Below are 15,599 nucleotides of genomic sequence, written 5' to 3' on the forward strand. Positions count from 1 at the left end.
AAAACACTCCCACCTGCACCATCCCTGTAGCCATATGTTCAACTCCTCTCTCCCCCATTCCTTGCCTCGCTAGCACGCGGCACGGGCAACAAACCAGAAATAGCAACTCTGTTTGTTCTAGCACTAAGCTCCCACCCTAGCTCCCTGAATTACTGCCTTAAACCCCCATCCCTTTTCCTACTTATGTTGTTAGTGCTTATATCTACCACGACTTGGGGCTGCTCCCCCTCCCCCTCAAGGATTCCAAAAATATGATCCAAGACATCACGAACCCTACACCTGGAAGGCAAAACACCTACCGTGAGTCTCATTCGTTCCCACAGAACCTCCTATCTGTCCCCTTAACTATGGAGTCCCCAATGACTAATGCACATGCAAGACTGACATGCCAGTGTAGTGATAAGGAGGTGCTGCCCTGTCAGATGCTCCATCTTTTGGATAAGATGTTAAACCGAGATTCTATTAGCTTGTTAGTGTGAATGTAAAAGATTCCATCACACTATATGACGGAGGCCAATGGAGTTCTCCTTCATATCCTTGCCAATATTTATCTGTCAACCAACATTATGAGAGAAACAGGAGACTCACAGCAGAACTGGAGAAATGCATTAGAGTTTCTCAAAGATTCCCTGAAGAGATAATTGGCAAGAGAAGCAATGTTAATGAGTAAACTATTTTTTAAACAGCAAGTGATTAGGATTTTGAGTACATTGCATGACAGTGTGTGAAGGGAGATCCATTCAAGGCTTTCTACAAAGCATTTCGATAATTACCTGAGAAGGAAGAAGGGTTACATGGGGGGGGGTAAGGTTATGGCTCTCTTCTTCAGAGAGCTAGTGAAGACACAATGGGTCAAATGGCTGTATATACTGTAATTATTCGAAGGCTCTATCTGATCATTACCACTTTGTTTATGAGAGTTGGCTGTGCCCAAATTGGCTGTCACATTACAACAATGATTGCACTTTAAAAAATAGCTCACTGGCTCTAAAGCACTTTGAAACATACATTTATAGAATTATTTAACAACCATTGTAAGTCTTTTACTGCTGTTTAAGCAGAGCACACACGCAGAGACCTGTATATTTACAGGATTGAGCTCCAACAGGAGGATCCAATTTCAGACAAAAGAGAGAGGACAAAGGCAATTTATTCATCAAGAAAAGCTCCAAAGTCAGTGCAAAATGGAACATGAGTATAAGACAAAGCTAATCCAGCAGGATGGCACTATATTCTGAAGCAATGATTGAAAAACACTTCCAGTGGTTACACCCCAATAACCGAGGAAATATTTGCATTTATATAACACCTCTCATAATCTCAAGATTTCCCAAAGTACTTTACAGAAAGTGTTTATTTTTTAAGTTTAGTTACTGCTGCAATGATGCAATATTTATGCAGCATGGTCCCATGATAACTCAGTAGCTAATGGTCAGATCATTTTTAAAATTTGTTTGTAGAATGTGTGTGTCACTGGCTGACCAGCATTTATTCCCCGTCCCTAGTTGTCCTTAAGGAGGTGATGATGAGCTGCCTTCTTGAATCGCTGCATTCCAGCTGCTGTGGGTTGAGGGATTCAGGAGGGAATTCTAGGATTTTGACTCAGAGACAATGAAGAGACAGTGATATAATTCCAAGTCAGGATGGTAAGTGACTTGGAGGGGATATTACAGGTGGTGGTCCCATGTATTTGCTGCCCTTGTCCTTGTGTTTTAGTGATGCTGGTTCAGGGATAGATCTTGGCCAAAACATCAGAACGAACTGCTCTTTTAAAAATAGCACCATAGGGTCTTTCACACTTCACTCTGGCCTCAGTTCAAGAACTCATACGACAGCTTCAATGGTGCAAAACTCTGTTAGTACTGAGCTGGATTATGAGCCAAGAGAGGATCCTGGGGTCTCTGGAGGGGGTTTTGAACCCAGAGATTTGTAGTGCACAGGTTGGAGTGATACCTCTGGAGTTACATCTGATAAAAAAATACACTCTTTAATTAGCTGACTCAATGATGTAGAAGAAGGCTAGACAAAAATGCTGACTGTGTCCAGTTCCCGCCCTCACTCCACCCACAAACCTCAGCTATGGAATGCAGTAATTCTGGATCAGTGTACATTCCAGTGACAGCTGACACACACCCACTACTCATTCTGTTTTGTGGACTAAAGCCAGATGTATACAGCAACCCTGAGAATCAATGTTTTTTATTGCAATCTGCAATAGGCTAACTGTGGATCTGATTGAGGATAATAGGATTCCTACTGAAGTGAGGGGTATAATTCTCAACTCTCCAAGATTGCGCTGCACTCTCTAAGAATCAATGATTAATCTCTTGCTCCTTTGCCACAAGATAACCCCTGAGAAAATTCATCGGAACATTGAAACAAGTTGTTTATTTTCATTTTCTTCCAACATTTCTGCGAGCAAGATTTGGAATGCAGGGGGATCGGTAAATGGTTCTGTTGGTCAAAAATGGTCCAATCAATTGCCCATGATTTTACAGATGACTGGGTTTCCCTGCAAAGTCAGCAGTGAACTCATCTCCACCAATCATAGCAACCTTTCAGCCATGTGGAAATCTTGACCAATTACATTAGCAGCAGCTCTGAAGTCCTAGCAGCACTGGAAGCAGTAGTGGCTACTACAATCCGGGACTGGTGAGTGTCTGTTGGGGTCTGGGGGTCTCACAATGGCAAACAGTATCCGCTGAAGATCCTTTAGATTACTTACAGTGTGGAATCAGGCCCTTCGGCCCAACACGTCCACACCAACCCTCCGAAGAGCAACCCACCCAGACCATTCCCCAACATTTACCCCTTCACCTAACACTACGTGCAATTTAGCATGGCCAATTCACCTAACCTGCACATCTTTGGACTGTGGGAAGAAACCGGAGCATCCTGAGGAAACCCACATAGACACGAGGAGAATATGCAAACTCCACACAGACAGTTGCCTGAGGCAGGAATTGAACCCACGTCTCTGGCGCTGTGCGGCAGCAGTGCTAACCACTGTGCCACCATGCTGCCCAGGCAGACTAACTCATGCATCCCCACCTGCTTCTAAACTCCTTTAATCAGTGTTAAGACCATAAGAATTGGAACAGAAATTAGGCCAGTCAGCCCAACGAATCTGCTTTGCCATTCAATCATGGCTGATAAGTTTCTCAACTCCATTCTCCCACTTTTTCCACATAACCCTTGATACTCAGGAATCTATCTATCTCAGACTTAAATATACTCAATGACCTGGCCTCCACAGCCTTCTGTGGCAATAAAATCCATAGATTCACCACTCTCTGGCTGAAGACGTTTCTCCTTATCTCCATTCTAAAAGGTCTTCCCTTTACTCTAAGGCTATGCTTTTGGGTCCTAGATATTGAAATCCCTCCATGATCACTGAAACTTTGCCTTTCCTACATATCTTTTCTATCTCCTGGTGTACCTTGAGCCCCAGCACCATTTGTATCCATTTAAAATACGCTTCTGTCCTCTAATGCTGCAACTATTGTTGTCAAACAGATGCAAGGACAATTTGTGTGCACAGACAGGTTCCCAGCTCATGGATTTGACCAGGCTGCATTTCTGGGCTGCTTGCTTACTCTCTTAGCGCTCACTCACTTCGTGCCTAACTGGGTGTTCACAGCATCCCAGTTTGCTTTGCCTTGCCTTGCCTTTTTAGCACATTGTCCCCTCTGCCAGAGCTAACAGGTTCATAATACCTTCTGTCTTTACTTGCCTTTTAGCCCAGACACAAAGTCAGGCAGTTTATCAGCCATCCTCAATGAAGAGGGGTGGACGTGTCACTGTATCATGTATGTTAATCTCACATCTGCCACCAGGTGTCAGCAGCACATGTGGCAAACCACATTGCACGTGCTTCAACTGAATGGCCACGTCTCAAAATCTAAGGGGAGTTGTTCTCAGTCGATGGAAACTCTCTTCAGTCAGGGGGCCTGACACAGTAAGTCAAGGGTATACCCGATATTAGTCCAGCGCTGTCATTCAGCTGCTTGAGATGGTCAAAGTCAGGATCCTGTCTTTGTAATGGGTAAGAAACCAAATGCCAGGAACCCTACCACCAAATTTGTCTCTTTCTGCCCGATTGTGGGACATTTTCTCCTAAAATGAGAGAAAGGGATGGATTGTGGGAGGTGAAAGCGGATTGCACAGCTGTTTGTACTGGTGCAGGTGAGGGAAAGATGATAAGGTGTCCTGAGTAAGTGATTGGGCAAGGCACATAGCGTTAGTCTTGTGGGGAACTGGATGAGTAAGAGCAAATGGGGAAGACGTTGCAGGCAATAGTGAGAGAATGACACAGCATGAGGCTTGGTGGAAGGTTGTGCAGTAGCAGAAACAGAATGATTACGAGGTATCAGAGACAAAAAAATGGTGAAATTCATTAACCTTATTCCTACATTGGGTCATAGTAGAAATTAACGTTGAACAGAAAACTCAATAGACCATGTGGAGAGAAGTCCTCCATGAAACTTGACAGAAAGAAACATTTTGCCAAAATATGATAAGATTCAGTGCAATATCTTTGTTGAATTGATTATTCTTCAAGCATGTTGAGCTGCTTCTCCACATTGGCTTGTGAATATTTCACAATCCATCATAACATGCTCTAAGTTCTTTATCAGGAGTGCTGCTAACAATATCATATAAGCAATGTACAGCTGTTTCAGTTGTTTATGTGTCACATCCAGACAATATTTATGGAACTGGAGTAACATTCTTTGCAGGTGTTTTGGAACAGATGACTTGAGGAGAATGTTTTTAAGTGGCTTGTCATCAAACACAACTGTCACTATCAGTAGATACTGATCACAAGCAAAGACAATACCCTGGTGGTCTTCCTTGATCTGAGTGTAGCATTATTCTCTGACATAAATGCCTAGATGTTTGTCCTTGCTAATTGGGATTTCTCCAAATCCTGTCTCACTGCAGAATGACTTCATCATTTAGATTAGATTAGATTAGATTTTCTACAATGTGGAAACAGGCCCTTCAGCCCAACCAGTCCACACCGACCCTCCAAAGAGTAACCCATCCAGACCCATTTCCCTCTGACTAATGCACCTAACACTATGGGCAATTTAACAGGGCCAATTCACCCTACCTGCACATCTTTGGACTGTGGGAGGAAACCGGAACATCCGGAGGAAACCTACGCAGATACGACAAGAACGTGAAAATTCCACACAGACAGTCATCAAAATGGTTCCGCACTGGTGTTGGCCTCACTAGTTGCTTGATTTTACTTAATCTTGTTTCTTGTTGTCCTTGACAGTGACTTAATGTATAGGTCACACTCCTCAGACAAAATAGGCAAGAAGTTTATTAACTGTAGTTGACAAATCCAATTACTCATTACACTAATTTTACACCTGTTGATCACCACATCACTCAGCTCTCCCCTCTTCAAGATCTGGGCAAAGACCTTTTGCTGTCAGTACATGATCCATACACTCAACTTGGGCATCTTTAATTGCAATTTTTTCTTGTTCAGGTTCATCTGGCAAGGTATGTCTAGAAGTCGCATTAGATTTTGATTGTGGTGGGCAGTAGCTTCTTCCATTGTGATTCCATATCCATAAACTAGCATAATATCCACCATGCTTTCTATTTTTGGAAGATTACTGATTATATCATGTCGCCTGCATTCATACCCTGGAGCCATGGAAATGCTAAACAACATGCACAAACATCAGTATTTCACAAACCCATGTCCAGAATGGCAGAATGGATGGCATGGCGGCTCAATGGTTAGCATTGCTGCCTCACGGGGCCAGGGACCTGGGTTTGATCCCGGCCTCAGGCGACTATGTGGAGTTTGCACATCCTCCCTGTCTCTGCATGGGTTTCCTCCCACAGTCCAAAGATGTTTAGGCTAGGTGGATTAGCCATGGAAATGTAGGGTTACAGGGTTAGGCCAGGGTTGAGTAATCTGTCCTTTTGGCACAAATATACAAGTACTGCTATCACATAACCTCAACCTTACTTTTGAGATCTTCATTTTTGGATCATTGTGTTCAGCCACTTTGCATAGGTCTGTAAAGGACATAATGTTGTAATGACATAACAGTGTCTATCTGACATTTCACGTAACCTTGGTGTTCTCCTTCTACAGTCCTCCTTCCACAGTCACAAACATTTATCACCTATCACCCTGACTGAACAAACATATTATATGGTAAAGAGTGAATCTTCAGCTGTTCTCTCTCCAGTCGCCATCTGTACTTACCTGTTCATGATTTTTTTCTGGCCAAAGAATTATGCTCAAAATGATTCAGCTTCTTACAGTAAGGACACTGTTTTCCAGTTGCTAATTGATAACCTTAGTGCTTCCGCACATGTTGATCATTTTGCTGAGAGTACTTTTCACCTCGCTGTGAACATGCTCTCACTGCAGAGTTTCTTATACCTAATACAATGTTATTTTCAATTAGACCATATTCTAGTTGTGCAGATTCACAGGATTCTGGGAGCTGTTAAGATACTCATGCATTGATGAACGAACTCTTTTTCACCTATGATCCTAACACATAGCAGTCATAAGTTGTCCTCACTTGGGATTAAAATAATACATTCAAAGCTTTCTAAATTTCTGCAGTCTGTTTTTCCCAATCTTTGTAGAGATTTAAGGGAATACATTTTGAAACAGTCTCTCCCCAACAGTGATACAAATTTTAGCTACTCATAGCTGCTCTAAATTGTGAATTAAATCTGTCACAATCTCATAGATTTGCCACTGTAAGTGGAAAAATTGAGAGTTCCGTTTCAGTCACCTCTAATTTCAACTGATGTTGGGAGAGAAAGAAATGCTGCTGTTCTGTTTTAACCAGTGCTTTCCACAGCAGTCTATTTTCTAAAAATTCATTTTCTGTAGCATGTAGCAACTTTCAGCAGTCCTACACATTATAGTTTTAATTAAATAATTTAACAACTTTAACTTTTCTATATCTCTTCAACACTCAGTCTCAGCTCCAGTCCAACAGTATTTTACAGTTTGCAGGACAACAGTCTCACTTGTACCATGTCTTTATTGCACTGATTCCAACTTGGATGTTTGCAGTGAGTGCCTCATAGAAAAGGCCACTTGACTACACCAAGCTGGGAAGCACATTTGTACACTTTGATTCCAAGCAGGACACTAATGTAATCAGACTGCTTTCTTGTTCCATTTCCTTTTGTTATTCAAAGACATCAGATTCAACAAGAATAATATAATTTTCTTTAATAAGTTCATATTATGCAATTCAGCATCAATACTGATTAAATCACTCAGCACAATCCCATTCGTACAAACTCTTATTAGTGAGTTCACAATTCAATGCTGAACTCAGGTACTATGTTTCACCATGCCAGACCAACTACAGCAAACATTAGTTTGTTCAAAACACTTATAACAATTCCAACATTTGATGTACACATTCCATGCGCACTACAGTAAAATTCACATTAGCTGGGACATGGCAACCGGAATGCTCTACCAACCAAAATCTCTGGTAATCATCCCCACCCCACAATGGCCATGAACCATGTATATGTTAAACTTTTTCATTTTCCTTCGAGGGAGATATTTGAGATTTAAAACTATTTATTCATAGTTCCCTGAATTATGGTGCTTCCCCCTTCTTTACAGAGAGGGTGTGTGACCCAGCTGTTCACAAAATGTAGCAATGCATCTCAGTAATAGCTAGGAAGTGGTGCATTGGAGCAACTCAGCACAAAGCGTTAAGTGTTTCATGTCATCCATCCCTTTCCCTGCTATTCATAGTGATTTAATTACTGCCTTCTTTACTAAATTTTATAAAGGTTGTCTTTGTTGTCTAGTTCTTCCTATCTGAGGCATTCAAAAGTATCACTATGTAAGGCAACGCACATTTTATCAACATCTCCAACAGTCATTGTTACTATTAGGCAACTCCCTAATAACCGGCATTTTTATTTCCTAGCACCACCCATTCTTAGTGTGTGCACCGAATAACACACATTTTACAGTAACACCAATTTACAATATTCTAAAAGACACAAAATGCAGCCTTCAGATAAAATGGAACCAATATGCATTTGCTCATTAATCTTTCACAATGATTTCACTCGTGTAGTTGCAGATCCCATCAAGCTCTGTATTAATTGATTATCATAAAGTGACCAAACACTTCAACCTGAATGGGCAACTTTCCTTCTTTTTCAATATCTTCCTTGGCTTACATGTGACTTCAAACCCACAGCAATGTGAATGAATTTTAACTGCTTCTGAAATAGCCTACAGAGCCACTTATTTCAGGGACAATTAGGGATAGACAATAAATGCTGGCTCTACCAGCAACACCCATGTCCCATGTGTAGTGTAGTGACAAGGGAAGGTCAGCCAGCTGAACATCATAAAATATGCATTCCCTGATTTGGGCTGTTAATCTGGTCCAATCAGGGAGACCTTGCTGATGTAAAAGGATGAATCTCAGGGATATTGAGATGCTGAATGCCTGACTCAATGAGAGGCAGTGCTATTGTGTAAGGCCCACGCATTTGTAAATAAAGCATTTTTGATGATGGGATGCTGGCCTCTGAAGAGTTATTTTACCATGAAAGTTTTTGTTTTAAAAATAAGGTCCTTCCTATCATTCTGTATAGGCTATTTATAATTTTATGCACCCTAATTAAAATCCCCCTGTGCTTCCTTTGTTCCATCCAAAACAGCCCCAGCTGGTCCAGTCTTTCTCATTGCTGAAGTTCCTCATTTCTGACAACATGCCCGGCTCTAAAATCATTGAATATTAATGCCAGGTGAAGGGGATTCTACAGAAAGGTTGACAGCTGATGACTGGTTGAGGATGAGTCAGCAATTGGTGTGAGCCACACCCTCTGGTACATCACCATACCGGCCACTTTAAACAAGGAATAGTTGAAGTAGAAGCCATATTGGACGTTCTGCTATAATGCACGTTTCGTCAGCACAAATTGACTATAACGTGGTTGATGAATTGTGGATGTTGTTTGATAACGTAAACTTTCTGCTACACAGGTATAAGTGATTTTCTATTAGCGATCTTCTACAGCGTGAGGTTACAGAGTGATCCAACAAGTATTTAAAGTTATGAAAGATTTTGAAAGTGTGGAGACATTATTATTAGATTAGATACCCTACAGTACAGTACCTAACTGGAAGCCATCAAGATAAGATGGTCACCAAAAATCCCATAGGGAGTTCAGGATAAACTTCTTCATCAAGAGAGTAATGAGAATGTGGAACTCCCAAACCCATGGTGTAGTTAAGGGAAATGGAAGTACATAAAATTAATAACAATAGATGTATATGAAAGAGTTCGGGGGGGGGGGGGGGGGTGTTTGTAATAGGAAGTTCCGGTAATAGGATTAGATTGAGGGACTTCGGTGAAGTATACATGAAACATGGTCTAATTGTAATGAACACCATGTTTCTGTGCTGTATGTTCCATATAATCTAATTGAATAAATTAACTATGTAGTTTGAGCATCCTTTTAAAACATTATGAACATTTGGCACTCTCTCCCTGCAAAGGCCATGGAAGTAGAGTCGCAATATTTTTAAGGCAGAGATGATGGATTTTTGAAGACAAAGAGTGTGAATGGTTATCAGGGTAACCTGGATTTGTGATTGTATTCAGCTTAACCATGGTCTTATCAAAAGGTCCTGAAGAAGTCCGAAACGTTGACTTCTCCACTGCTTGATGCTGCCTGGCTTGTTGTGTTCTTCCAGCCTCCAGCCTGGCTACTTATCAAGAGGTGAAGCAAGTTTGAAGGACTTAATGGTCCAGTCCTACTCCTTGTTTATGTGTTTGTAAGTACAAACCTGTTTTAAAAAAAACACAAAGATGAACTTTGATCTGCTTCTTGAAAGTTGTTGGAACTTGTAATGTCAAAGAAACCAAATCTTTCTGACTCATCTTTTTCTGGTTTGCACAACAGAAATGTCATTAATTACTGTGGGCAGGGCACCATTTGGAGCTGTTCATTTACTTCATAATTTACAAGAACAGTATCAAAACTGAGAAGTTACATCAATCTGGAAAGACTGAACAGGCAGGGAGGCTCCCTTCATGGTCAAAGAACAGGCTTAGGGGGAGCAGAGGGGTGAAAGTATTTGATGTAGAAAAATGTTTTTACTTGCCTAAAACTTAGAGCGATAAATATAGGTAAATCACTAATAAATGCAAATACTGACTTCAGGGAATACGTCTTTACCCAGAGAGTGGTGGGAATGTGGAACTTGGAGTAGTTAAAACAAGTAATCAGTGCATTTAAAGGAAAATTAGATAGGTGCATAAGGGAAAAGCAAGTTTGATGCAGTGAGATGGAGGTTGGTGGGAAGAGATACATGTATGTGAAAGATAAAATACCAACACTGACCAGTTGAGCTAAATGGCCTGGTTCTGAACTGTTAATCCCATGTAAATCCACATAAACCACCTAGTCAACATTTTCAGTCAGACTAGCCAAATAGATGTCTTCCAAATGATTGCTCAGAGATAGTACATAAGGATACAGGTTCTAAGGAATTTTTTTTTCCCCCCAACAAGGCAAATCAACATCACTTAAATCATTGAAGCTAAAATAAAGCCTCCCTTATCAGAGCACGGTCACACCCTTCAATGAGCTGGGCAGTGCGCTTCTGCATTTTTGTCACTGTTGATGAATGCAAAGTATGTGTGTACTCTGCGGATGATAAAATCTGTATCTTCAGTAACAATGATTAGAATAGGAACTCTGGCTTACTTTCCCTGACAGGGCACAGAAATGCTGAGATAATTGTACAAGCTCCTTCGTAACATAACCTGGTCTGGTTTTCAGACCATCACACATTGCAAAGTCCAGGGAGAGAAGCTAAACAATGGGTGTAGAGCATAAATGATCAAAACAGGAGAGAATGGATCTGGAATAGCATCAAAACCTCCCTTTAGTTATTAGCATTGTAAGCAATCTGTTGTTTGCATGATGAGTACGGATCAAGTCGAATTAAAAGAGCCACAGACTTAAGTAGAATACAGTGGGGTCATTTCTTTTTAAGGAAACACTTCCTTAGATTGTTGGCACTGCCAGCATGGCCAACATTCATTGCCTATTCCCAATTGCTCTTGATTGGGCCCATTTCAGAAGGAGTTAAGGATTAACCACATTTCTGTGGATCTGGTAAAGATGGACAATTTTGGTTCTGAAAGGGCATTGGGGAACCAGATGGGTTCTTTTGACAATTGACAATGGGTCATTAGCTTCTAGCTATATTTTCCAGAGTTCTTCTTATTATGTGAATCCACGTCCCCACAGTGTTAACTATCTGGAATACTAGTCCAGCAACATTATCACTACATCGTCACCTACTCTTCATTAGGGAGAATTTGGAGTAAGAGGCACATGGGGGGAGTTATAGAAGCAGAGCACATAATGAGAGGACCAGGGGTCAAGATGAGTGGATGAGGAAGAGCAATGTAGAGAGGGAGCTAGAGAGAGAAAGAGAAGGTGACCCAGTCAGGACTGTGGCTCCACAGCAATAATGTTATGTTGTAGAGAGAAGTGCCAGAGGAGGATTTCTGACTTGTGGGAAGAGGACTTCATCTGATGGGGAGCAGGGATAATGATGCCTGGAATTAGTGAATGTTAGGTTAGAGGGAAATGCTGGAATAGGAAGAAAATGAGGATATGAGGGACAATTGGAGCATGAGATACAGCTGGGACTGGAGGGAGGACTAAGACACAAGAGTGAGCTGGGATGCAAAGGAGAGCTGGAATATGAGGGAGATGGTGGAATATAGAATAAGGGCAGAAATTGCTGGAGAAACTCAGCAGGTCTAGCAGCACCTGTGGAGAGAAAGCAGAGTTAATTTTTTGAGTCCAGTGACCCCCTCTTCTGAATAGAAGTAGTTCTGAATAAGGGTCACTGGACCCAAATGTTAACTCTGCTTTTTCTCCACAGATGCTGCCAGACCTGCTGAGCTTCTGCAGCAATTTCTGGTTTTGTTTCAGATTTCCATCATCCACATTATTCACTTTTTTTGCTAAAATGTAGAGTTATATGCGCTATCGATAGCTTTCCAAAATTAGATTATCCACTAGCCTCTTCCTAAACATCAACTTGTTGACCTCATTCAGTCATGGACAGCAGAGGATATCCCTCTATTCAACCAAGCTTCACATTTATCTGTGAGTGTTCATGAGTATTCATCAAGGTGACAATATTTTTAAGGAGTTCTTTTAAAAAAAGATGTTCCTCATTCCCCTCATTCTGTTTTGAAATGTAATTAATGTCTCTTTGCTTTAAGTGGTATGTAACATAGTGATCTTTTTTAAATTCTTAGGTCATCACTGGCAAGCTCATTATTTACTGCCCATTCCTATATGAGGAGGAGTTTTTGGGTTTGACAGAGCTGGATGGGCCTTTGTCATGTCCAAATCTGGTGCCATGGTTGACGTTGAGTGTTCCATCCAATTTATTCTCATTTTAATTTTCTTTAGCAGTTTGATACAATTGGGGATTTATTCGGCAGTGAAAAGTTAACCATAATCTGGAATCACATTCAATAAGATTGAGTAAGAATGACAGATTTCCTCCCTTAAAGGAAATTAGTGAACCAAGTGGCTCTTTAATGGCAATCTAGCAGTTTCATAATCACAATATTTGACTTAATCAATTAACTAAAATTTGAATTCACCAACTGCTACATTGATATTTGAACACATGTCATACCAGATGATTAGTCTTTGCTGTGACAGTATGTGTCCAGGGACTATAATGACATATTACCATTTCTGTGTGTGTGCAGTATCAGATGCTGTGTGTTCACAAAATCATGGACTTGTCCAATGCCTTTGGAAGGTTGTGACTATTGAAGTCACAATAGATATTACTTCTGTAGACCAAACATTTGCTCTCCTGCAAAAAAAAGTTTGCCTTTCCTCCTCTTAACACTTTAAAAATAAAGAATTCCAGCACTTTTAGAAATCAAGTATATGTGCCAGTGGATTGATTCTGAAGCATGCACATACTCTGGAAATCAATCCAGCAAACTCTATATACAGGATACTCCATTCCCCCTACTGCCTCTTCACACATTTCTTTATGTATACACATGACCACATAAATGGGATCACACTGCACAAATAGGTTTTAACATTCAAATCACAATGGAGACTTCATTCCCTTGTCAGTCAGTAACCTCGATTCCCGTGTTTGCAGCTCCCAATTTCTTTTGGTGATTTACATGGGATGTGATGCCAGTATTACAGCAATGAGCTTAAGTCTTTGCTGCCTAGCAAGTCACTAAGTTGATAAGGCATTTTAGCCATCCTTGAGAAGATGATGGTAAGCTGCCTTCTTGAACTTCTGTAGTCAATTTGTTGAAAGAGCTCCCAGAGGGGCCATAGGCATCCCTTTCTGTTAGACAGAAAAAAAGTGGTTTTAAAGCTTGAGAAACACTACAATCAGGAATGGGGTAAGACAAAGAAGGAGCCATCAATGATCTACCACAGTGATTATGGCATTAAATCCATTGATGTTGACATCATCCAGCAATAAAATTTAGCCACCTAGCCACCGAGTTAACTGACTCATTCAGTGAAGGAATGGTGGTATATTTCCAAGTCAGGATGGTGAGTGGCTTGAAGGGGAACTTGCAGGTGGTGGTGTTCCAATGGATCAGCTGCCCTTGTCTTTCAGGCCTTGGATTTGGACGATGCTATTCAACAGCCCTTGATAAGTTACTGACATGCACCTTATAGAAAACAACTCTGCTACCAGTGCATCATGCTGGATGGAGTGAATGTTGGGATGGTAGTGGATAAGATGCCTATCAAGTGAGCTGTTTGGCCTGGATGGTGTCAAGCCTTTTGAGTGTTGTTGGAGCTGCACTCATCCAGGCAAGTGGGGGTATTCCAACATACTCTTGACATGTGGCTTCTGGAGAGGCTCTAGGAGACAGAAAATGAGTTATTTGCTGCATGATTCCTTGCCTCTGATCTTCTGTGGCAGCCACAGTATATGGCTAGTCCAGTGGAATTTCTGGTCAATGGTAACCTACAGGATGCAGGGTGTGGGATTATGTATGCACCCTCAGCCTCCATGTGCACAGCCATCAGTTACTAAATGCAAAGCCCTCAATTACTGAGAATGCAGAACTCAGTTTTCATGTACAAGGTCTTCAATCACTCTGTATGCAACCCTCAATTCCCATGTACACAGCTGTCCATGTGTAAGTAGCATTTAATCGCCATTTACGCAACCCAGTCCCTGTGTACATAACCTTCACTTCCTATGTATGAAATCCTGAGTCCCAGTGTATACAACCCTAAATCCCTGTGTACACATCCCTAAGTCTCTTGTGTGCAGTCCTCAGTCATGGTATGCAGCTTTAAGACATTATGTATATATCTTAGTTGCCATTTACAGAATCCTCAGCCCCTGTATAGCCAGCCATCTGTTTATGATAAAACTATCCTCAGTCGTCATATACAGAGCTAACAGTCAGGATGGTGAGTGGCTTGAAGGGGAACTTGCAGGTAGAGGTCTCATTGCCAATCCGAAAACTGATACACCCTCATCAAACATCTCAGTAACTCTTATTTAGACCATTCTGCTTCCCCTGGAACTTACTGCAGCTCAGCCAACCTTGGTTGTTCAAGCCTTTCTTACATGTGGACTCAACGTTTTCAACATTCTCCTGGCTAGCCTCTTGTATTTTATCCCCTACAACCTATATCCTAGCTCGCACCAACGCCTGTTCACCCATCATTATCCCTTGACCTTCACTGGCTCCCAGTCTGACAATACCTCAAAACACAGCTCCAAGTCCCTGTATAACCTCAGTTCCAGCGTGTACACAGCTCTCAGTTCCTGTCAGAACCCCAGTTCCAGTGTGTACACAGCTCTCAGTCTCTGTCATAACCCCAGTTCCAGTGTGTACACAGCTCTCAGCCTCTGTCATAACCCCAGTTCCAGTGTGTACACAGCTCTCAGCCGCTGTCATAACCTCAGCCCCGAAGTGTACACAGCTCTGTCTTTGTATACTCAACGGCAATCACCTGTACACATAGAGCCAGCACTTACTTTCGGCCGTTTCCACTCAAAACTAACCGCCGGCTTCTCGCTGTAAAATAGTGAAGATTCGTCCGCTGGGAATTCTGGATCCTCGTATAAAACCCCCTCCGTTAAGCACAGATTTTTCAGCTCCTGGTAGGTGGCCTTTCTCGCCTTCACCCCGATGGTCCCTCGGTCTTTCACTGCCTTCTTTTTTTGGGAGCCCCCACTCGCCGAGCTGAACACATAAGGCATGTTTGGCAGGTAACAAGTGAAGCTGAGACAACAACTGCAGGAGCTGAAGAGAGTCCCTGGCTAAGGTGTTGGTTTACCTGTGTGTGCAGAGTTTCACCTGTTGTGGAATGTACTGTAGAACTCCACCTCACTGCACATTAACTCCACCTCTCCTCGGAGAGTTTTCCTCTCACTTCTATTGTCATTGCCAATCCCAAAACTGACACACCCTCATCAAACATCTCAGTTAACTCCTATTTAGACCAGTCTGCTTCCCCTGGAACTTACTGCAGCTCAGCCAACCTTGGTTGTTCAA

General features: G+C 41.8%; 2 protein-coding genes across 2 annotated transcripts in view; one reads left to right on the plus strand and one right to left on the minus strand.

Moving 5' to 3' along the window:
* Window positions 1-15,417, minus strand: part of capn9 (calpain 9) — a 69,990-nt gene extending 54,573 nt beyond the window's left edge. The window contains exon 1 of the mRNA XM_072558821.1: window positions 15,080-15,417. Coding sequence (XP_072414922.1) covers window positions 15,080-15,304 — 225 coding nt within the window. The 5' untranslated portion in view covers window positions 15,305-15,417. The remainder of the gene's footprint in view (window positions 1-15,079) is intronic.
* agt (angiotensinogen) overlaps window positions 2,218-15,599 on the plus strand; it is a 39,140-nt gene continuing 25,758 nt past the window's right edge. Inside the window, exon 1 of the mRNA XM_072558836.1 lies at window positions 2,218-2,652. The gene's annotated coding sequence lies outside the window, so the exon portion shown is untranslated. The remainder of the gene's footprint in view (window positions 2,653-15,599) is intronic.

The sequence above is a fragment of the Chiloscyllium punctatum genome, chromosome 3 (assembly GCF_047496795.1).
Source record: "Chiloscyllium punctatum isolate Juve2018m chromosome 3, sChiPun1.3, whole genome shotgun sequence".
In the NCBI taxonomy this organism is placed as follows: domain Eukaryota; kingdom Metazoa; phylum Chordata; class Chondrichthyes; order Orectolobiformes; family Hemiscylliidae; genus Chiloscyllium; species Chiloscyllium punctatum.